Source organism: Xiphophorus couchianus, chromosome 17 (genome assembly GCF_001444195.1).
Source record: "Xiphophorus couchianus chromosome 17, X_couchianus-1.0, whole genome shotgun sequence".
Classification (NCBI taxonomy): Eukaryota; Metazoa; Chordata; class Actinopteri; order Cyprinodontiformes; family Poeciliidae; genus Xiphophorus; species Xiphophorus couchianus.
Window position 1 is genome coordinate 15,575,686 of NC_040244.1, and position 23,870 is coordinate 15,599,555.

A 23,870-nucleotide genomic window follows, 5' to 3' on the forward strand; every position below is an offset into this window, starting at 1 on the left:
TTGAAGCCATAAGCCATAAGGATTTTTTTTTTTCAACCTAGCTTATTAAACTGCCGAGGCCACAAATCCCTACAAATAGCACTTTGTGTCTTTTCTAAGCCAACAGTGGATTTGTATGACTTTCAAATCTTTTGATAACTTCTTAAAGAGACACCTAGAGTCCTTTTAGAACCTGCTCACATTTTCTTTAAAAAAGCAACAATTTAAAAAGTGCTCCAGGAAAGGCATGGTCAGAAACCGATGTGCTCTGCTTCTGTTTTGAATTCCAGAATGGAGTGAGGATGGAATCTAATCCGAGGGAGAAGCTGTCTGCTGCGCCGCAGGACGGGAATTACTCCCAGCAGGAGACCCCCAGCCCTATCCTCATCTCGGTCATTGTAATTCCACTCAGGTCAGATGACTGTCTCTTTATATTACTGGTCAAAGAGATCTGAGGACCTTTCTTTCATCAGCCAATCAGAGACGAGGCTCCTCCAGGAAGTCAGAGGTCAGATTGTAGTGATAAATTTAGCATCCTGTAGAGGACCTGGAGTGTAATAGCACCTTACCTACACAGAGTGACATGTTTTATGTATGTTTTCTGTCCAGGCAGATTAGCTGCAGGTGGCAACATCTTTTTGCAGCACTGAAAGCCTTCATTATCGTTCCAGATATAAGCGATCGTACTTTTACCTACACACCATATATGCCTCCCGCCTTTGTTTAAGCCTCCAGCAGATTGGAAACTGCTGAACTGGAGGTGCAAAGTAAATTGGTCTCTGTAGTTTTCCGCCTGCAGATCTGATCGGATCGGAAATGTGTCTCCGGTGAAGGAAACTGGGCAAAGACGACTCGCCGCTCCGCCCAGACAAAAACTGGAGCAGACTGTAAAGTCTGGTATCGATTAAAGCCGTGAACGAAGCTGGATTAAAATCCTTGTGTAAGAAAACAGTGGGCATTGTGTGGATCGTTTTTTTTCCTTCTGAATGCAAAAACTTGTCTTAAAATTGGCATTTTCACAGTGGATATGGCAAGTTTTTCATTGTTTTGTACGGAAGCCCAACAAAATCTCCTTTTTATACTTTTTAAGTCTGGCAAATTTTCTTTTCTTGCTGTTTTAGTGTTATCTGCATTTTTTTAGAAAAAAATCTAGATTATAATGTTTTCCCCTCATGGATCATTTTGGGCCCTTGACTATCAACGCTGTGGTTTAACTCCAGCTCCTCTAGTGGCAGAAAAAATGTATTGTAAGAAGAACACTTAAAAAAAAAGTCTCTATTTTTTCTCTTGGCTTTTAGTGCAGAAGGGGAAAATTTTTTTTTTTTTTTTTTTACAGAAATAGGGCAAAGATGTTATAGTCGGTACAATTGGTCAAATTTTGTAAATAACTATTTTTGCTTCCAGGACAAAAAAAAGTTCAGTCATGTCAAAAGTGAACCAAAAGCTTTGAAACATTTTTGTTTTACTTGCTGACACCTTTAAAGTTGTGAGAAAAAGAAAATTTGGTCAGACGTGAAAATGGGTCTTTTGTAAAAACAAATACATAAATAAATGATTTTGCCTTTCCGGGTTTCCGTACCGTCACTTTCACCACTCAGCCCACAAATGCATTGTCCTTACAAGTGTCCGACTTTTTAAAGAGGAATGAACAGACTTTCCACTGTAGCAGATTTATTGGCCAGAAGCATTTTTACAACAAACTAATCCAGCCAAACACATTTTTTTACTTTATGAGACGACTTTAGTTCAACAAATCATTGGCATGTTTAGCTGATTGAATGATGTAAATGTTGGCTTTTGTGTTGTTGCAGTCGTATTCTGAAGAAAACAAAAGTGATTCCAGTCATTGCTGAATTTCTTAGTCACCATAAATTATTTTATTGTTTATAAGGTTTTAAAAAAAAAATACTCACACACTCTTAAAATAGCTTTAACACCTTAAAAAATCACAGTTAGCATGTTAGCAATAATGCTCTAAGGAAGATCAAGGCCTCTGCTGGCGTAAAGTGCTACAGTCATTTCAACGCTGATTTCATTGTTTCCATCGTACCTTCCTTTCAACCTCACTGGTTCCCTCTCATACATTCATTACATTTCTCCTCATTTACTCATGATTATCTATCTTAGCTTACAATCTGTTGTTTGAATATTATCCCTTTCCTTTCAATTTTGGTGAAGGAGCTTAGACTAGACATTAGTCTTTTTCTTCTTTTTTTTCCTCTTGTCCTTCAGCAGTCGATGAGTCCTCAGAGTGAAGTCCTCTCTCCCTGCACCAGGCGACCCCTGAAGGCCCACGTATCCTATGGAGAAAGCACACAAACTCTGTTCACTATTATTTCTGGTATATTCCAATCCACCTGACTGCTGTTAACACCTGTGGTTTTGCTGGAAAGTCGGAGGTAAAATGACAATGTTGAGGCTTTTCCAAGCAGAACAAAAAAAAAAAAAAAAAAAAACGGTAAACATCCTCCAGGCCCGTAGGTGTCGCTAAGCGTTGAGTACGGGAGCTAGCATACAGCCTCCAGACGGCGTTAAAGATAAAAGCAGTAAGAAAACAAGAATGGCCAAAAGTGGAGTCTTTTGTGTGGAGAGACGTTAAATTTGATCTTCGTCTCTGTCGCATTTGGCTATACAGCTAAAACAATACAAACTGAACATCCTCCAGGCCTGCAAGTGGCGCTAAACATGGAGTATGGGACCTAGCATGAAGCTTCCAGACAACATTAGCGGTAAATACAGCAAGAAAACGGCAATGACCAATCATGTGGGGAGTGAGGTTGATTTTGATCTGCTCCGTCACATTTCATTATAAAACTAATAAACTACGAGACATTTTTGTTGCTAAGTATGATGCGTTTCAGGTTTGAGGTTGAGCTAATATGTAGGTTGTTTTTTTGTTTTACAAAAGAAGCATCTTTGCTGTCCACACAAGTGTGATTGTTTTACAAAAAAAATTTAAAAATTAGGATCCCTCTAAAACGTTGTTTCCATGGGAACATGGGAAAGTCTTGGAAATAATATAATATTATATATATTATATATACTGTATGTATATAATAGTAGTCCAGAGTTGGGAGGTACAATGAAAAGGATACAGGCATTTTTTGAAATTTGCCAATGAAAAGTCCCCACATCATGATTCTGCCATCACCATGTTTCACCATAGAGATGAAAATGTTATAAATTAAATCATTTTTGGAGTCAGTTGGACACAATCGGTTTTATTTACAGTATCAACAGGATTTAATTTCTTGCACTATTCTTTCTTGTAAACAATAACACATCAGATAATCACGCTGTCAGTCCTGACAAGGTCAAAATACAGCCAGGCGTTGATGCTGATGAGTGAGCTCAGGTGTTTTGTCAGACTGGAATCATACGGCCGGTGGAGATTAGATGTAAACAGTAATGAGAAAGCATGAGACCCACACAGAGGTGGCGCTCGGATGGCTAACCTTGAAGGCCACTTCGTTCATTCCGTATTTCTTCTGCGCGAGCTCTTTCACCTCGTTCTCGATGTTTTCCTGCGTGGTTCCCCTCACGTCGATGTAGTAGCAATCACCGCTGGCGTAGTGGCAGGAGATGGCCTGGGAAACACACACACACACTCACATTTCAAAAACTGTCATCTTTCGTATTGTAAACCCGCTCTAATGTTTCTAACTGCATTTTAAAAAGTCCTAACTTTACCTATGAATATTTTTCCAGCTCTAGATTGTACCTGTCCTGGTTATCAATACCAAAATGGGACGAAATAGAGTTGCTATCAAAAGTATTAGACAGTGAAGAATTACTTCTGTGCTTTTTCTACATACAACATTTTTATCGTATATATCCTGCACACTTCATCAATAACATATACGTAAATAGATTTATAAAAAAAATGAAATAAAATTGACAGTTTAAAAAGGTGTAATAACCCGGTTACATCCATCAGGTCTGAATCTCTACTTTTCATTACTTTTTCATTACTATTTTGCCAGTTTAATGTAATGTTTACATTTATCTACAATGAAAAAAATAATAACAATAAATGAAAAAATAATACTTTATTAACAAAAGATTTGGGTCACTAGGTAAGTGTGGAAATACTCTTCAAGTGCAACCAGAGCGGTGGTTAAAAGAGAAATGTCTCGTCTTCACGACATTTTCCATTATTAAATGATAATAATTCATAATAGTTTTCAACACCCTGGGTTATTTGTACTCTGTTATGTAGGAATAAATCCGCAGATATTTAAGTTAGTTTTACAATGTTCTGAATGAAAAAATGAGCCCCTGCATGCATCATGTGTTTGAAGCCTGAGATATAAGAATAAAGTGCTGCCACCTGCCTTCAAAAGAACCAAACGGAGTCAAAATAAGAAACCGGTGTGCAGTACAATCTCAATATTTTTTACTTACCTCTAAAAACCATTAATAGATTACGTTTATTGTTGGGTACTTAGTCGGACTGCAAAGTCACCTGTTTTCAGATTGATGAGCCTCAAATTTCCAATCTCTTTCTGACCCGTGAATGCACCGTATCGAACAACATTCTGTGAGGCTATAAATTGCCCCCCCAAACATGGGCGCATCTCTACGATCTGGACCGGCTTTCCCGACACACTCGGTACCTTGCGGAAGCCCTGCGTCTGGTTCATGCCGGAGCCGTGGATGAGGAGGGGATGGAAGAACACCGTGTCGCCCTTTTCCATCTCCACGTGCAGCCTGGGGTGGTCGGGGTCGTAGTCCCGCACGCCGTGGTACATTTTGTTCACCCCGCCCTGAGGACACAGAGCGCCGATGAAGCGCGTTTGCGGAGGTTCCCGGCGGGGGCTCCGAGGACGGCTCCGGGGGGCGTTACCTCCCAGTCGGGGTAGTCGTGCTCCTGCAGGGCGCCTTTGTGCGTTCCGGGCAGGACCACGAGGCAGCCGTTCTGCCTGGTCACTCGCTCCATGGCGGTCCAGGCGCAGACGATGCGGTCTGTCGGCCGGAAGGGGAAGTAGTGCAGATCCTGGTGCATCGGGTGGCGAGACGTCTTCTTACCTGTAACGACACGAGCAGCAGCAGCTGTCAAGGATGAGGTGTACAGCCAAGGCTAGGCTAATGCTAAAGCACGGTAGTGGAGGGGGGGATTGCGTCACCTGCATCAGGAGGTTTGTTGATCAGCATGGTGTGCATGGCCATGATGTTGGGCCCGGTGAAACACTCCACATACTTCAGGATCTGCCGCACAGAGGCACCGGACGGGTTCAGTAGTGATTATAAGCAAAAAAAAACCACAAACTAAGATATTGCAGATTTTACTTTTTAAAAGCAAGAAAATATATTACACATGTTGTTTTTTTGTTGGTTTGTTTTAAGAAACACAGACAATCCTGACTGTCTGTTTATTAAAAAAAATTTAAAAAAAGATAATTTCAGGGTATAACAAACACTCATCCACATGAGAATCCATTTCTTCCACTGTGGCTGTTCCACCGTCATTGGAGCACATAGACCATGTCAGGAAAACTCCTTAAAAACGTTGGTGTCTGCCACTTGGAGCTTAATATTGTTCAGCTCCAATTTTTAATGTCTGTTTTAGATCAGAACCGTAGCAGCGTGGGCCTTTAAAGCCCATCAGGAATCCTAATTTACCTTTAGCAACCGAGCAACAAAGAAAAGAAAGCTAGACTCCAAATTATTTAGATGATTTTCTTTTAACTTTACTTTGTGAGGCCAGCATCGTCCCTGTTAATCCTATATTTAGGTCCTCTAGTACGTCTGAGAAAATTCTACTCTATAAATTACCGAGTTGTTGATTTTTGAGGAGTGTCTTTGAGCTTTGGACTCGGACCCGTGTGAATTTGAACCACTGCATAAAGTCGTTCACTAAATCAACTTAAATTGTTTCCTGTCTAAACAGGAAACAGAAAAATGTATTTATTACAATGAGCGATAATAAAATCCTGCTACTAGAGCAGTAAATGGTTTCTCTGCTCCTCGGTTCAGCAACAAACTCCCTGAAAACCTGAGAGGTTCAGAAACCGAAGGCTCCTTTAAATGGGGACGGAAAACATTTTCGCTTTCTCCAGCTGACTTTTATTTTGAAAGGTCAACGTAGTCCCTTTTTCTTCACCTCTTTAGTTCTGTTTTGAACATGTAAAATACACTTTTGAAATGATTCCGCCTGGTAAAATTGTGATGTGTTGAGTCATTTTCAGCGTTATTTTTGAAAGCCCAACATTCTCACAACTTGTTTAGATTCATTAGGATCAGAGTTTTTATTTCCAAACTCCAAACTACTTTTCCTGTTCGGCACGATGCTGGCACTGTCATATTTGAAAGCGAAGGTGTTTGGTGTTACATTTATGCCACACAAATTCTATTCTATTTACAGCATTAATTACTGTTAGTTTATTTGTATTTAGATGTTTTCTTTCCTTCTGATTCACAATTATGCACAAGTGTATCTAGGTCTTTTACAAAACAAAAAAAAATGTCTGAAAAACTTCAAAATTTTTGCACTGCCCTGTATTTCCCTTAGTTTATTCCAGGGAAAACCAAATGAAACTCCAGAGTTTATCCTGTGCCTTGTTTGCAGATAATGACAATGTGACCACAGGCTGTTTATGTAAGACGTTCTGGGTCATATCTGGTGCTACTGAGTGCTGCCGGGTTCCAAAGTCCATTCAGTCGTTACACCACTAACAAGTCACCTGGAAAAACGTCTTCTAAACGTAGAACACTGCAGACTTCAGGGCCGTATCCGAGTCTGTTTGCGTTGCCGTACCTGAGGTAAGGCACAGTAACGGAAGAGCTCGGGGTCTTCCTGGAAGTCCTGGAGTTTGGACACGGCTCTCTGATCCGGAACAAACTCTGACTTGGCGATCGCCACGTCCCTCATCACGATCAGGCCCGGAACTTTGACTTCCTGCCGACAGATCCGTTCAAACTCCTTCCTAAAGACGATTCAAATACGCATTAAACAAGTCTGACGTCTGGTTGTGACGAGGATATAAACTTTGAAGTACTCCTGGAATAAACTAAATGCATTTGTTATCCTTAAAGCAATAAATAGTATGTAGTTTGAGTGACTTATAGTCTTTTTGTTTTACAACCACAAACTTCTATGTATCTTATTGGGAATAATGAAAGTCCAATGTACAGCGAGAGGTACAGATGTGTGGCTAAATTAAAGCATTTTCAAGTGTTTCAGGTCCCTAATCAAATTCCATACCTCAGTCTGATTGAGAATTTGTAGCAAAGAAAGAAAATGTATGTTTTTTCCCCATCCAATCTGACCAACTTTTAGCTGTTTAGCAAAGAACAGGCATATGTTGTCAAGTCTCATTCCAGCCGGTTAACATCTTGTTCGGCTGTAGTCTACATGGATGTGTCTATATTGTAAGCGCTAAGGAGCCTGGTTGCATCTATGCCATTGGGCAGCTAATTTCTCTGAAATCTCGTGGTATATTTGTTCGTCGAGCGTAGCCCCGTCCAGTTGACACTGTATGCGTTCTTCCGCCACAACTGATGAAAAAGGCTTGGACCTCAAGGTTTGATCATGGAATTATCGATTTGCAGTTTGCTATCTCACCAACTGCTACGATGTCATTGCAGGATAGAAACGGTAGTTCAAGGAATTTATAAGAACTTCACCGATGCAATGACGGACGATCAATAAATGCGGTCTACTGCCAATCAAATTGTTTAGGCGCAATATCCGGCCTTTTACCATCCATACAGTAGAGCAGTTACGGAAAACAGAAGAAGGGCGCAGGATCTGCAAAAGAAGACAAATCTGACCGGGATGGACAGGTGAAGGGTCGGATGAAGACACATCCACGAAGAACGGGTTTTAAAGAGGCAACAGACCAACAGTGGTAATGACACCTAGGCAGTACTGAATCAGTGGAGGCTCAATATCAATAAATGTTTTTCTTAATTCATTCATCACATAAAAATGAAAGGCTCAACTGTGTGGGTTTGATGTAAGAAAATGCAATAAATAAATGGGGTTTAATTACGTTTGGAACCTTAGAAACTCAACTGTACCTGAACCTGTCGATGTCCGTCTCAGACACCAGGTTCTTGATGAGAAGGAAGCCGTTTTCCTCGTAGAAGAGCCGCTGCTCCGGGGTCAGTGTGCCTGTATCAAATGAGTATCTGTGCAACAACGGGGTGACACAAATTAGATTTGAAACAAAGCTACTTTAAATGGCTGACACCTGTTAAGTCAGTTAGCAGATGAGCTGTTTGTGTTTAAGACGAAGAAATGTTTCCAGGATGTTAGTTTGGAAAAAATCATACTTTCTCATGGACTTTGTGCAACAGTTCTTGTAAAAAAGGAAACTGGACTCAACAAACTGGGTCAAAGATGAGAGAGCAGCAAGGTGCTTCGTCCTACCTCAGTTTCTGAGGGGGGCTGTAGGTGAGGGTCTGAGCAGATGTTGGGGAGGCTCTCTGAAAGTCGGTGAAGGAAAAACTTAGGTAGGTAGACAATGTTTGGGCAGGTTCTTCCACATGCTTATCTATTTTGATGTTGTGTAACAGTATTTAATTCAATCTGAGGTTTGGACTTTGTCTGGACCATTGATTTCTTTGTGGATAATGTCCCATTTCATGACCCCGTTTGAAGGTAGGCTTCATGGATGCAGAGCAGGACCAAAGAGCAGAGAGAGAAGGAGGAAGTTCAAAGCCCCTCTTCCACCCTTCGTGTTCCGTACGCAAACATTTCTATGGCTGACTTTCTAACCGTACAGCCAAACAGATTTAAAGAAGAACAAAAGAAAATGCGGTGTATTTGCTTTTGCTATGCTTGCCAACAACTGATTATGTCATCCAGGATATGTTACTGCGGAATACAGTCTGCTGCCTGGATATAGCATGTCGTAACAGTCATGAAACTTTCATATAAGCGGAGCATATCATCTGCAAAACAGCGAAAGGCCATATTAGGCTTTCTGAAAATTTAGTCTGTTAAATTTTCTAAACTTATTCTTATTTAAGAATAAGTTTTATTCTTAAAGGAGAATAAAACTAAGACGGACATAAGATGGAGCCCTGGAGAACCCCGTACTTTAAAAAAATAAAATAAAAATAGCCAGCTTTTTTCTTTGGCTATAGTGTTATATAGTCATTGTGCTTCCTTCCGTTTTACGTAATGTGAAATGTATGTTATTTTATAAATAAAAAAGTGGGAAGCTAGGTGTGGTTTAAATATTCGAATTCGCCTATAGGCGAACATTAAGGACGAATTCGAACGATCGTTAAACATGCTGTGGTCCACAACTGTATCGAAAGACGCAACAGAACCAGGTCAGCAGAACTGTCGATATATCTATATATATATGTATATATATATAGATATATCGACATATATATGTGTTACCATATATATAACCTCCTAAAACAGCCGAACGGTAGCGCTCTTTTAAACCAGACGGACGTTTTTAAAACACCCAGAAACTGCTAACGTCTGGCCCTGGCCGCCGCCTGTGTTTCAGCCGCTATGGGAGCCGCTGCTCGGCGCGCCTGCCGGACGTCCTCCTCTTGGAACACGTTCTAGAACATTCGGATCTCTCAACAGAACGAAAGGATACGATCGTAGCCGTAGCTCCGTCCAGATGATGGATCACCGTCCGGAGTCTTTCCGCAGCCCGAGACATCTTCCCCGCTACCAGCTGTCCTCTCTCTGAGACCGACAGACAAAGGTTCCCTCTATGGTGGCTGTACTGGGGGAAAGGTCTCACCAATTACATCATACGTACGCACTGACGTCACGTAGCGGTCCCTGCAGAGTTGTTTAAAGGTGGACTTTAGGTCGCTGTTAGGAAACACTTTTTAAGCTTTATTTAGAACATCGAATGTCAAATTTAAGGCAAACACGTTAGCACAAATGGAAGGGACATGAAGGCACGTATGAGTTTTATGCAGTAGTTATAACAACATATATGAATCCAAATGAATGATCAGTGCCAAATAACTTATCTTGCTGAAATAGACTTTATATAAAGTCCAATACAAGCTATACATGGCCAACTTCAACTACTCAACCATGTCGTGAGTTTTATCAGCTTACTATAAGTTTTTGAGAAGGAAAACAGTGTTTTATGGACACAGAAAAACGCGTAATTATAGAGCAGAGATAGTAGTAAAAAATGTGAATTGTTGACGATTTTGTTCCAAACTATTTTTCATAACTTGCCTACACTGAATAAAATAGAAATTGCGCATTTTCTACGAGAAACTGTAAAAAGGAATTTGCCCAGTAGGGGGTGCCACAGCGCAACAAAATGAACTTCCAAGCCACTTTCGAAGTGCGGTAAAGAGTAACAAGAATGAAAACTTATGATCAAATTAACAATATTAGACAGGCAATACAAGTTTTTATATGATCAAACATCATGAAATAGTATCAAAAACTATCGAATAGTTTTGATAGTAGTGAAGTACTTTTTGAAATCATATTGTGACTTATAATTGTATTTGCAAAAGACTGAGACCTAAATGAAACACTTCATGAAGGGGATGTCACATAGGACACTCTAATCTCTTACAAGTATCTGAAAAAGAAAGTGATTTAACTACAGATAAACTATAAAGATTAAAGTTATTTTCAAATAAAATTCGGGCACCTTAAAAACGATCTAATCGTCTTTGGTTGAATTCAGGAGGAGCCCAGACGTTTTGCCAAAGGGACCAAAGCTGTCAAATGAACACAACAGTTTAAATCTACTAAAAATGCAAAAACAATTTGTTGCTTCAAAAAGACTTGGTTCATTCAGCCCAGTTAAATGAATCTTCACTGGAAGTTTGCAGTCCTTACCATGAAAGAAAGCAAGAAAACTTGGCTAATGAGTGAAACATGTTTTATGCTTTCCATGTTAGCAAAATCTTTGGAATTGTGGACAGCGAGATCAGTGTGTTTTGGGTCATTACTATGTTACAGGGCCCTGTTGTAATTCAGCTTTCTTTTTCTTTTTTCTTTTTACACTTTGCCATGGTGGATAAACTGACCAGCACTCCTGCTGCAACAAACCATGACACCTCCATCTCCATGCTTTACAGTCTGCAAGGGGGTTTCTAGCGTGCTGTATTTGTTTTATGCTAAACATGTTCTGTGCTCTGATGCCAAGGGATGCATTTTAGACTCGTAGGTATAATATTACTATATCTATATTCTTCAGTCTGACCTCTGTTTTTCTTAGCCCAACGTCTTCCTCCTTGAATTTAACAGTTAAACTTGTGCGCTCTCGTCGCCTTAGTTGTGGCATCGGCGTTTTAATGTGAACACTTTAAAGGAAACGCAGAAACCGTTTTTATTCTGAAATCTCTCGCAGAAAACAACACAGCAGGCAGCGAGGGGCGTGGGTTTATTTTGAAAAGAAGTCGACGGAAGTTCGTCTCCCCTCGCCGTGGGACTCTGTAGCTGGCGGTTGCACCACTCCCGTGTCTGTCGACGTTGGGTCCTCCTCCAGCGTCTTTAAACTGCCTCCGCCGCCGAACAGACGATATTTTTCGGACACCTCGTTTACAAACACGCCTCCCTTTATGTGTGTTTCCGATTATATTTATCTCTCCGTGGGAGCCTCTGGTACATAACGCGAAAGCACAAGCGGAGCTGTATTTTTTTTCTTTTCTTTTCCTTTTTGTAAGAGCCGCTGCTGACCGTGGTGGGCGGATAAAGACAAGCCGAGGAGGGCATCCGGCCCTGGCAGCTTCAGGGAGAGTCCTTCCTGGAGGGACAGGATTCACCATTTTCAGGTAAGCCGAGCTCAAATATCCTCGCGCAGCCTGTCCGATGGTGGACGCGGCGACGTTGCGTCTGCCTCGACGGAAAAGGACGAAGTGTTAAGAACTGGCCGTGTGGTGCGTGGGGACGAGAACGAAGAGGGAACTGTAGCCGAGAAGCAATTCAGCCAGAGCGATGCCATTGTGCGTGCTGGGTTCACCTCGTTATCACAGAGACTCCGCTGGTTTGGTCACATTACATTTACAAGCGAAATCGTTTTAAACGCACAAATTTAATACCAGCACAACATGGATAATGGTTGCATCTTTATGCCATTTTTTTCCTGTAATCAGTGATCTTTCTAATTTAAGATAAACACATTTTGTTTTTATACTTAATGCATGTTACCATAATAATGTTGCACTATTTCACAATGCCTTCTAACTGGAGGGATCTTAAAAGTGTGCAAGCTGCCCCCTAGCAAGGGCTGCTTCCAGTCACAAGTGGGTGTTTACTTGTAAGCCTCCAGCAACAACAACACTTTGACCAATTGAAGTCATTTTGCTCCGAGCCTGAACTTCTTCCTCCTGTTGCATTAAAACCCCGTTGATGTTTATTAAGGCACATTAGAAGCAGGCATGCTCTCTGCACGTTTTCCCTCCTCATTTGTGGATACATGCATCAGAATCAGGAATGCACCACCCCTGCTGTCTCCCTGGCAACGCTGAGATGTTGTAAAAGGGTGAAATCTTTCCAGAGAGCAATCTGAGTTTGAACGATATCGAAACAACTCTGCTCAACAGCTTTCATCAGTCCATATGAGGGAGTGAGTGATGAAGATGATGATGTTTTCATGCTATTATCATTATTATTATTTTCATGTCCAGTTTCATTTACATCCATTGTCCTTCATCTGGAACAACAGGATGTTTTGTTGGGGTTTTTTTGCATTGTGTGGATCTGAATGTGTGTGTATTGACCCACATTGAGATCTAGGCTGTGGGTTGTGGTAGTGATACCCACCTCTCTGACTCCTCCCCCAATGGATGGAGTAATTACCCCTCTCTGTGTCTGTGGGGCATAGGCAGCGTTAGTATTGATTGGCCTCTGCATTATGGAGCACATAGAGGGAACATGGAAACTGCTGGCTGTGATGAAAGAACATAAAGTCCCACTCTCACTTTCTATTCCTGATATATTTTTGGACAAATAAGGGCGATGTTGGTGTGACATGGTTGAGGCTTCAGTTTGTTTTTTCATTCTGTGTCCTTTAACGATATATAAATAGATGGATATATTTCTGTATTTCAATTCAAAAATACTTTATTTATCCTCAAGGTTGTAACTTGTTTGATCAAAGGTGAGAAGTATCTCCTGTAGCAGTCAATCTTCCAACGAATCTGAAGAAGCCTCTGACCAAAGACTGTTGCTTTATGATAGTCTCATGCTAACGGCCCGATTTCCAGCCAACAGAGACAATATTTCGCAGTACCCATTGACCATATAATTGCTCAAATTGAAATCACAAAAAATAAAATGCTTAAAGAAAACACGGCAATTAAAAAAATTTACATTTTACCATAAGACGTTTTTGCAGTAGGATGAGGTGGGTTTTACGGACAAATTGAAATAGCTGTATTTTGCTAAACTACAATGTAAAGATTTTTCCGCATCACACTAGTCACATGATCAACAGCAGGATGTTACTACCGTCAGAAACAACAGAGAAGACAACAGGAAGTTGTTGGAGGATGGTGATATGTCTTTTTTTCCCTCAACAATGCCTCCATCAGGTTAAAAAAAAAAAGTCTTGTTAATTTCATCTTCCCAGAGTAGATTTCTTGTTTTGGGAAGAAAAACAACTGAGTCTCAATCTTTCTTTGTGTGATGTGCTCTGAATTATCTTATTATTTGGTTATAGTGTAAAAACACAGCACAAGTTTTTGAGGTAAGCTTGTTGAAATGTTTAAGCTAGAATTATGGAGGCATATTGATGAACGAAACAGTGTTTGTATCGATGGCTGGAACACTGGAGTCTAAAGGTGAGCCTATCCAAACTTCTGGACATCAGCCTACCTGAGACTCTGTTGCTATTGGCAACCAGTCCAGAAGCGTGCAGCGTCTTTCTCTGTTTTTATGTAATGCTTAGTTGAGCCGATGTTTTATTGATCACAGGAGTATGTGTGTGTGTGTATGCACTTTCAGTTATTTGTGTGTGCATGTGTGGCTTTTGTCTTTGGGCTTTTCAGACAACCCATTAGTCTAAAAGCAGAACATATATAAAAAAAAAAAAAAAATCAGAAAATAGTTCCTTCCACTAAGTGTGTGTGTTTTTTACTTTAAAAGAAGTGCAGAAATAGAGCAGATTTTTCCTCACTGCTGACTGTAAGTGTGTTGCAGTAGTCTTCAAAATTTTAGATGTTTTTGCTGTCTGGTTCAGATTTCCATGCCAGATGTTAAAGTTCATCAACATTTTCTTTGAAGACCCTCATATATTATATATTTCATCTAAATCCCCTCATCAACCCCCCCCCCCCCCCCCCCCCAAAAAAAAAAAACAGGAAACATACTGTATGTCTGACCCTTTTAATGTTTTGCATCTAACAAAATCAAACTTATTCTGTTTGCTTCAATAAAATTTTGCACGTATTAGTTTTTTGACACAATGTCATGAACTTTTGAATTTAATAAGTAAAAAAAAAAAAATCCCATAATTGCTTTTAACTTGGCAATTTTGGCCCTCAGGACAAAAAGTTCAGATGTCACTTGGTTCACATTTTAATGTCCTGTTGAAACTTGTAAAGAAAATTGTGGAAATCGGCCACAGATCTCCAATCAGTGCATATGCAGATCTCGCCGCTAGCTTCTGCTTCCAGTGTTAGCTAATCTGTGTAAACCTGATATGAAGATGCTAACAGAGTTTACAGTCTGCTACAGGTGCAGACTGCTCATATTCTCTCAGTAGTAATAGTAACCTAAAAATAAATCAAAATTATTGCTTTAAATTGCTCTTAAAGACCAGAAAAGTACCAGTTAATCATTTGGAGATTACCTTTTTTATTTAATTAGTTTTTTAACACAAAAATAGAATTGTTTTTACGATTTAGACATCTGTTCTAACTCTTATTGTTCCAGTTGCTATAATAATGATGATAAAACCTTTGCTTTCTTCTTGTATATTAACATGTTATTTGTATGAGGAGACAAAAATGGAACAACGTTTTTGACCTGATCTCTTTCTGTCCATGTAGTTTCCCTCCCCACATCATAAACTGGAGGTTCTAATTGTCGGCTTGTTTTTGAGGGCGATCCATCTAATTCCAGGGCTTTTCTGCCTCTGTCCAGTTTGTGTGGGCAGACGCACACAAGCGGCCGTTCGTAGCTATACGAACACACACACACACACACACACACACACACACACACCACTGAGAAAATTATGTTAGTCATGCAAGGAATGTCAGTTGTTGGGAGCACATTGTCTTTTTTTTTTTTCTCTTTTGCACAAAATTCCAGACAATGTTTCCCACTTCAAATAGAATCAGACTTTGTTTACCGTTATAGAAAAACCCATCATATTGCATTTGTTTGTGCTGTTTTGTATGAATTTGTCGGTTCATATTCTAACTTCATGGGTCTTTGTTCTCTGTCGTCAGTCCTTGGAGAATTGCCCTCTTCAAGTCTTGTAAGCATGTTCTCTGGTGTGTGTGTGTGTGTGTGTGTGTGCGCTTCCTGCACGAAGGATGGAGCGGGGTGAGATCGGCTCCTAATCCCGGGATTAGGCCGTGGCGTCGTAAGAGCAGCAGCAGCAGACGAGGATTAAACATACTCGCATACACACACTCATAAAGGTTACGCGTTCAAATAAACATGCTGCTCATTCATAAAGTTGCTTTCCCCCCCACTGTAAACTCAAGTGGTGTCATTTGACAGTGAAATATTTATCACAGAGATGAATATTTCAGCGGCTGGAGTTTCACTCGTCTTACTCTGCCTTCAAACTACATCAGTGACATTTTTCAATCTGGTTTTCCTGTTTCTCATTTAAACTTGGACTCAGTAGCGAGATGAAGCATTCTTTAATTTATAAACACCAGGTAACCCACCTGAAGTCTGGCTCCTCCTGTTATGTCCTTTTCTTGTCAGAATTGTTCATTCTGCTCTTGTTATGCTAGCTTGAGAAGCAAAGCAGATTGATAAATTTGACTGGCAGCCAATAAGAAAGATGAGCATGGCAAATTTCAATAAGTTTGTTTGATTTATATTTTAAAACATATCAGATTTTATAGTTGTAAAACACTATTATTATAAAGAAATGTATTAGAGTCGATATTTTTATATTTTAGAATTATTTTAATCATCATTCCAACTTTCTGAGGCCTCCCTAACGTCCTTTGGTGGTCCCACAGGGGACTTAGGTCAACAGTAACTTGGCTGTTTTTTTTTCCTGTTTATGATGTTTAATTCAGCAACCTATTTCCCTGACTGCAGAGAGTAAATGTATCTGCTTGCTCTAGCATATTAATTCGAATTACATCACTAGAATTTCATTGCGCTCTTTCAAGCTGCACTACTATACATGCAACCAGGGAACCGCTGGGACAACATGTCTCAGAAGCCCCCTGTGCAGAGTGTTCCTCTTAAATTGTGGCTAGCTAGTGAGTGTTGCTAACTCAGATTAATATTTTCTTTTAAAGATAAGCTTAAAGTATTGGTTATTTCTGGCATTGTGACGCCAGGAATGTTGTAGAATTTTTAATGAGTTTCCAAAACAAGAACGATGAATAGGCAAGCTGTCTGTGAATTATATTCTTTGCAGCTTTCTCTACTTTTTGAAAGCATATATCTAAAAAAAAAGATACCATTAAAAGCCTTCAAAATAATTGCTGATGGCAAGTGTTTTGTGGATTTTGAAATTCTTCCTCTCCCTAACCTCTAAACTATCAGTTCTTTTGGCAGGACTCACTGCACTGGGCTCATTTCTAAAATCTAATGACACAGTGCTGATTAGTTGAAATGAAATTTACTTGAATGAATTTTAATATCCGACCAGTTTACCTTAAAGGTGACCTCCTTCTTCAGTACAGTCAGTTCTATGGACTGAAAGTCAAGTTATGATTAAAGGTCAGACTGATTTGGAGCAAACGGCCCCAAATCTCAGTGAAAATGAAAAGGCCATTATACTGATCATTTATACCAGATGTTAAATGCATTTTTTAAAACTGTAGATGAGTGATTATAGACTGATATTTTAATGTGGCTGTATTGCAGTAAGCTCGCAAATGCTGTATATGGCAGCGTTTGCTGTGCAAACGTTTGCACAGCGGGCCAAATTCACAAGTTAAAGGTACTCAGAGGAATTATTTGTCCTACCAATTAAAAACACAAACTATTTTGTTAGAAATATTTTCTGTTTAGCTGCTCAGCAATAAATTAAATATGCAATATTTAATGAAACAAAGTAGAAAATAGCAAATTTTTATAGGAGTGAAAAACACACTTGTTGTCTTGCCTTGTTTTGAGAAATCCTTTAATCTCCATGGTGACCATTCAGCTATTCAAAATGCCTGGGTGGATGTAGCACCACCTTCAAGGAGCTGCAGTTTCCAAGCGTATGACCTTCCACCTCACAGAGCACCTCTCCTCCAGGACTCCTCCAGACTAGCCAGCAGCAATTAGCAAACATCTGGTGGAACTGTTCATCTGCTGAGCTCATTATATTTCTCAGTGCAACGCTGATAAAAACATTGTTAAAGGGTTAATGGAGGAGCCATTTTGTGATGACTTCATGAAGGTGGAGGATTAGAAAGAACAAGAGTTTCTTACAGAAACAGAGGCCCAATGTCAAGGTTTTAAATCAGGAAGTAAAATATCTTTTGTCATATTTGATATATACAATATTTTTATAATAACTGAATGTAACATAGTTACTTCATACTTTGCTTATAACTGAACTCTAAAGCATCAAAGCTGATAGTTACTGTTTGTTCCCCAGTTTCCAGCAGTATGAAATGACTCACACAGAGCAAGTCCACATCTCATATTTGGCAGCTAAACTTTAAGTCAAAGCTAGCCAGCCAGGTTGCTAATTTGACTATAGCTGTATTTGTAAAACACTCTACTAACAAAACATTCATGTGATGGAGTCGTTTCCGCGTCAGATAGACACGGCAGCTATAATTGGTACCTTTCTGTAACGAGATGGAAGCAGCAGAGCGTCGGCGCCAAGCACAGTCAGCTGTAGGCGTTATCCTGTTCCCAAGTACACCCCGTCCAACACGACTCTCACCATCTGCCCGCCTCGCTCAGACCTTTTCTCTCCCCTTTCTGCAACAACAGAGCAGATTCCGCCGGCTGTTGGATTGGAGTCCGCTGTGCTTGCATGTTGGTCTACACATCTCCCACTCCTCTGGAGATCAGCTGGCGGAACCGGCCGACTCACGGTCCTGCCTCTGCCTGCTCAGTTTCTTTTTTTTTTTAAGCTCCAGAAAGGAACATGTAATTGCACCCCGTCTGCCCCCCACGCCTCTCCTCCCGCCGGGCTAATCATCACCTCTCAGGCAGGCGTTATCTACAATCAGAGCCAATAAAGTGCATTGAAAGTTCACAGGAAACGATGGCTTTGTTTTCACCGCAGTGTTGGAGCATTCAATAATCAAACTCTCCATTGATCTGTTGTGTACTTTTTGTGTACAAATCCTGAAACCGTCCTAACTACACAGGCTTGATGAAGAATAATTGAGTCAGCTTTGGGTGACCTTTTGATTTGACTAGCTAAGGCTACGTTCACACTGCAAGCGTTAATGCGTGAACAATCTGCTTCCCCGCAGTGACCTGAAGGCGCAGAAGATGTTCAGTTAAGGTCAGAATTATTACCCACCTTGATGAAATCACAAAGAACTCTTACTATTTCCATGGAAATGGCCATTAAAAAAACTGTTCACACTTGCATTTATTCTACAAAAGCAGAAGAAAATCCTCCACAAGGTCTGATCAGTAGGTTTTATTGATGTGCTGAATGATAAGAAAACAGAACAATGACGAGGCCAACATTGTTAGACTTCTTGTGCTTTCTAGACAACTTTGAGTTTTCAGTTAGTTTAAAGCCACATCTGAATAGAAATGAAGCGTTCTTTATTTTAACAGTGCGGAAATTCAAGTGTGCAGGCAGCAAACTAAAGGTAAATATTATAGAGATCCATTTTGTAACTAAAGTACAAGTATACGTTTAAAATGATGTGCAAATTATAAGTTGTCAATGTATACTTGTGGATAAAAAAAAACAGACTTTTTACATAAAATGATAAAACAGTCCAAATGACAGCAGTGATGGTTATAAAGCAGAGCTGCAGCTGCTGTTTCTTTAAGGAACCAATTATTCTAAAAAAAAAAAAAAAAATTGGGATAATTGGAAATGTTCAGCAGTACATTAGTCGCATTACATACATTTAGTTTGGTTGTTTGAGTGCAGCTCTCTCCTCTGGATTGTGTCGTCCGGTGTTTTCCAGCTACCAGGCACACATGTAGACAGGAAAACACACATTCCTGGATGCTGCTCTCATCTAGCCGTGCGTACGTGAGCGGCGGACGGACCAGGCCGGAAGCGTCTCGTTAACGCTCGGTAATCTGATGTACGCGGAGACAGTCAAAAATTAGGGAACAAACCGGCTGGAGAAGATGGAAATGCTTATGGTTGGTTAACAGGTGGAATGTTTTCCTCAGTAACCATCCTTAGCGTAGTTACCGGTAACTACGTTTTTTTTTTTACTGCCTTGACCTCCTAAAATCCATCTTGACATGAAATGTGAACACACTGTTCACTTCGGTGATCTTTAAAAAGAAACGGCCCAGACAACCATAGAATCTAGAGACCATAGAAGTCAGATTTATCAGTTTTGGTCTGCTGCAGCTGCTTTGGCTAGCTTTGGGAACAAAAAGAAATGCGCTCAGCGATTAATAAGCACCATAAAAAACCCACTGCATCATTTAGTTGGAAATGAGATTTTATTGCAAACCGGACACCAAAACAAAAGAATTTGGCCTTCCTGAAGGATCTGAGTTCATGTCTATCATCTCCTATATTTTTTGACGTCTTTGACCTGCAGCTTTAATTAATCACTGCCACATTGTAGTTTTATATTTTAGAGGGGAAATAGGCACAATGTATATATAGAATAAGACATGCCTTTTCTATAAGTTAGGCTGGTTTGGTAAACTTTCCATAACGGCCAGTACCGAATAAATTCTAGCTTTGCTGTTGTAAAATGAAAAATAATAAATACATAAAAATCCTTACTACATTATTTTTCTTTCAAATGCAACTTTTCTGTCTCTTGTGCTTACTCTTGTTTTTGGTTTTGATTTTATTTTTCTGTAAATACATCACCAAAACTGAAAATGGCAGACTCAGCCTTTTCCCATTAGTCACTACTTCCCCATCAAAGAGGGCCGTGGTTAAACTGATATTTAAGGTGGTTCTGACGTCTGACTGTCTGACCGGCCGGGTCACTGGATGGAACCTTTTGAGCTTAAAACTTACAGATCTCTGTCAGCAGCTGGATTCCAGATGAATCTTTTAATTGCATAATTACAGTAGAAACCAGAAGTTTACATACACTGCATAGAGACATTGTCCCCCCTTAATGTCTGAAGTTAAATCAGACCCAGCTTTTCCATTTTAGGTCACAATAGTTTGCTGGAGTTCTGGTCCATTCCTCCTGACAGAACCGGACAAAAACACACCGCAGTTATTAAAGTTTCTTGGCTTGCCCTGCTGTTAGCTTGATAATACAAGACAATAGCAGGTTTGTTTTACTTTAACTTCTTTCATTGGAGTTATTTGAAACTAGCTTGGTAAAAACGCTGACGCTAAGTTATTTGAAATCAAATAACATAATCATGCACATAGTATCATTTTAAAGCACAATGAAGTAACTGTTAACTTTTGTTAATTAACCAAATATTAATTTGACTTCAGAATTTAGTTTACGCTGTATATATCAAATATGACTTAAAACCAATTTTACTTAATTACTTAATGCCTTGAAATTGGGCCTCTGTCTCTTTAAAAACTCCTGCTCTTTCTCAAATCCAGCCTTTAGCAACGTTTTCACCAGCGTAGCATTGAGAAGTAGCTTGTATTATGAGCTGAGGTGATGCGCAGTTTTACCAAGTGTTTGCTAATTGCTGCTGGCTAGTCTGAAGGAGCTGAGTGGGGGAGGGGAGGGGTGCTCTGAGAGGCAGAAGCTCAGAAGCCTGAAACTGCAACTCTGATTAGGAGCTGCGTCACTCAGGCGTTGCCATGGACACCTGAAGGATTTCTCAAACATGCATGAAAGAAACAAAACAACACTTCAGCTATGTTCTTGATGAGGGAATAACATAATATGATGGAAAGCTCAAAAAGTAATTTTTACATAACAATGCCCCTCTAAAGCAATCTATCTTTTTGCTTGCTAATTAAAATAATGTTAATAATTGGGGGTGCACTGATTGCAGTTACTGTTGACTGTACATGTGCAGACATGACCTTGTCAGCCGGTTTATCAGTCAAACTTCTCTGACGGGAGAAAAGAAAAGCACAGTGGTTGACTTTTAGACCTTTGCCGAGGTTGATAACATCGGTGGATAAGATCGGCTTCACATGTAAAAATCGGCCGATCACCGATCTCCCAAAATTAAGGTAATCGGCACCGATAAATCGGTGCACCCCTACTCATAATGATATTCACACCGTACGCTCACTATTGATTTGCGGTAGATGCGAAGAAGTCGACTAGAGCGAACCACAAAAACTAAACTACGGTCTTTAAATCAGAGCCGTGAGCTGACGCATGCAAACATCCTGTGTGAGGCGAAGCTGCGGGATGATCACTCTAGAGCGACTAAACGTTTGCATTCCTTTCTTTAGCCGTGTTTGTTTAGCCACAATGTGTTTCTTTCCTGATGATGCGGACAGCGTAGTGTTACCTGAGCACCCGGCTCTCCGCTGAGCACTCGGCCTCCTCCTAACGCTGTGTGTGATTATAGCCGGCGTGAAGACGTGATAAGAGGATCAGCTCTCTTGCACGTAAACTCTCTTTTGTAATTGGAGGACGAATAAAGTCTGTTGCCTTTGGTGTGACCTCAAGCTTCTCCCCCCGCCGATTCACACACACACTCATACACTGTACGTATATCTCTGGTGTGTTTGTTTCAGTCTCAAGCCTCAGCTGCTTCTTGCAGCAACCGGAGCTTCTGGGCGTACAGTCAAACCTTTCCTGTCAGCTGAGTTCTCTGTGCTCTGCGGCCTGCGGTCTTTCATCATGTGACAATAGATCGGTGCTGTAATGATGCACCATGTGCATTTGTTTCTTTGCATGTGCAGAATATGAGAAATGCTGCAACTTTCTTACCTGAAGGTAATACTTCTTCATTAATCCTGCTGATCTGTGTTCTTTGTTTTCGTAACAGCTTGTCCTGTTTTGATATGCCAAGTTTGGGAGGCATTAATGTAAACCCAACAGATGATAGTTTGGAGGTAATTTGCTGCTTTTAGAAAAATGGTTCTCTCTGTGTCATTTGCTCAGCAGCCTCCCCTCCAGGGTTTCCTAGAGGATGCCAGTGCCAGATGGGGCATAAAAGCCCTCCTGTTCTGGGTCTACCCCAGGGCTCCCCACAGTTGGATCAGTGGGACGTGCCCACCCCCCCAAACTGGGTCTTTGCTTTGTAAAATGGCACCAGCTTTCCTCCTGGAGGCTGACCTCAGCCACACTTTCAGCTCAGCTTTCTGGAAAACTGTCGTTCACATTGGTCTTTTTGTTGTTTTTTTTTCAATGTCTTCTTCTGTGTTCCAACAACAACTTCAAGACTTGGCACTGGTGTTTATAACAACTGGAAGTCCTCCTTCCCACAAATTACACTTCCATAATGACATATATTGATGCAATTTGTCACATTTATGTGAAGTTTTAGATTCCTCTGTGTTGGTGACCTGCTTAGCTGTGTAATGAGTTTGGGCTACAATTGGTCATCTCTAATTAAAAATCTAAAAAAACCTTGCCATCACCTTAGTTTCTTCCCATTATGCCATTTAGTTGGTTTATTGAAAAGCCTGTCATGTGGGAGCAAAAGTGAAGAATTGTGGAACATCAAGTACTGTAATATCTTTGAAGTTTGCGCGTATGTTCACCACTGTCAGGACAAGCAGTGGGCAATATGAATTTAGGATATTTATCACAGTATTTTTCAACTGTGACTAATGATGCAAATTAGGATTAAGAAATAGCGGACAAAATATTAAAACTAACATTTCAGTCATTGTTAACATTAACTGAAATCTGTTGTGACAACGATACATCAAAATTCTTCTCATGATAATTTATTTTTCACAATAAACACCCACCCTTAGTCAGGTTGGGGTTTTAGTTTTTCAGTAACCTGACCACCATATATATATATACATATATAAATACATATATATATGTTGGCCTAATTGGAAATCAATTTCAAAGATATAATTATTAGTTACGTTGATCAGAAAGTAGGTCATGCTGTCAGTTTCACTTTAATAAATCTTCATCAGCGCAGACAGTGTTTGCATAGCGTTGAATGAGACCAAGTTTATATTGGTTCACTGTGCACTATTTGAGAAGCAGTTATGTAAATACTGTTGCAGTGTTGCACATGTGCAGAATACAAAGTGTGAGAGCTGCAGAAAAAAATCAGTGGCGTCATGATGAGCTACACCAACGCTACCGAAAAGTAAGGCAGATATGCAAAGAAGGCAGATGTGAAGAGGTTATTACACACCTGTAAAGCTTAACAACCATATTCAGTACATGCGAGTTAACCCGACACGTGCTCGACTCCGCTGCTTATCATGTAAAAACTTTCTATTTCGTTCACTTTCACTTCTTCTCCAGAACTCTCCTCGAACATTTTCACACTGCTCGTTTCTTCTTCTTCCTCTCCTCCCTCGCGTTCTCACCCACAGACACGTTTTCACCCTTTGTCTCACTGGAGGTTTTCCTATCGATGTGACCACATCAGGCTTTCTGTGGGGGTCATTCCAGCTCACCCCTCTGGCTCAGTCATGCTGAAGCTCCTCGTTTGGTTTCCTCCTGACCCAAACAAAGGGTCTTTCAGTGGAAAGCGCCCACTGCGCTGGGCAGTGGCACTGATGTTCTGTTTGTGCATGTTCTTTGCACAA

General features: G+C 40.3%; 2 protein-coding genes across 2 annotated transcripts in view; one reads left to right on the forward strand and one right to left on the reverse strand.

The window, feature by feature from the left end:
- Nucleotides 1-1,633: 1,633 nt before the first annotated feature.
- phyh (phytanoyl-CoA 2-hydroxylase) lies at nt 1,634-9,713 on the reverse strand. The gene is made up of 9 exons (XM_028044112.1): nt 9,549-9,713; nt 8,354-8,409; nt 8,002-8,112; nt 6,737-6,905; nt 5,106-5,187; nt 4,826-5,007; nt 4,596-4,745; nt 3,435-3,566; nt 1,634-2,279 (listed from the first exon to the last, which is right to left on the reverse strand). Exons 1-9 carry the CDS (start codon nt 9,612-9,614, stop codon nt 2,226-2,228), a joined length of 1,002 nt encoding a protein of 333 aa, XP_027899913.1. The 5' UTR covers nt 9,615-9,713; the 3' UTR covers nt 1,634-2,225.
- A 1,633-nt stretch (nt 9,714-11,346) lies between these two features.
- The window catches only part of cdk17 (cyclin dependent kinase 17), a 44,269-nt gene continuing 31,745 nt past the window's right edge, over nt 11,347-23,870 (forward strand). The window contains exon 1 of the mRNA XM_028044088.1: nt 11,347-11,712. The gene's annotated coding sequence lies outside the window, so the exon portion shown is untranslated. The remainder of the gene's footprint in view (nt 11,713-23,870) is intronic.

Bases quoted from the DNA above. Each gene is read 5' to 3' on its own strand.
- phyh (XM_028044112.1), bottom strand. From the start codon at position 9,614: ATGTCTCGGGCTGCGGAAAGACTCCGGACGGTGATCCATCATCTGGAC. The intron at 5,188-6,736 runs GTACGGCAACGC...TCTGTGCGGCAG, and splicing joins GTTACTGTGCCTTACCTCAG to ATCCTGAAGTATGTGGAGTG. The intron at 2,280-3,434 runs GTTAGCCATCCG...CTTTCTCCATAG, and splicing joins TGAACGAAGTGGCCTTCAAG to GATACGTGGGCCTTCAGGGG.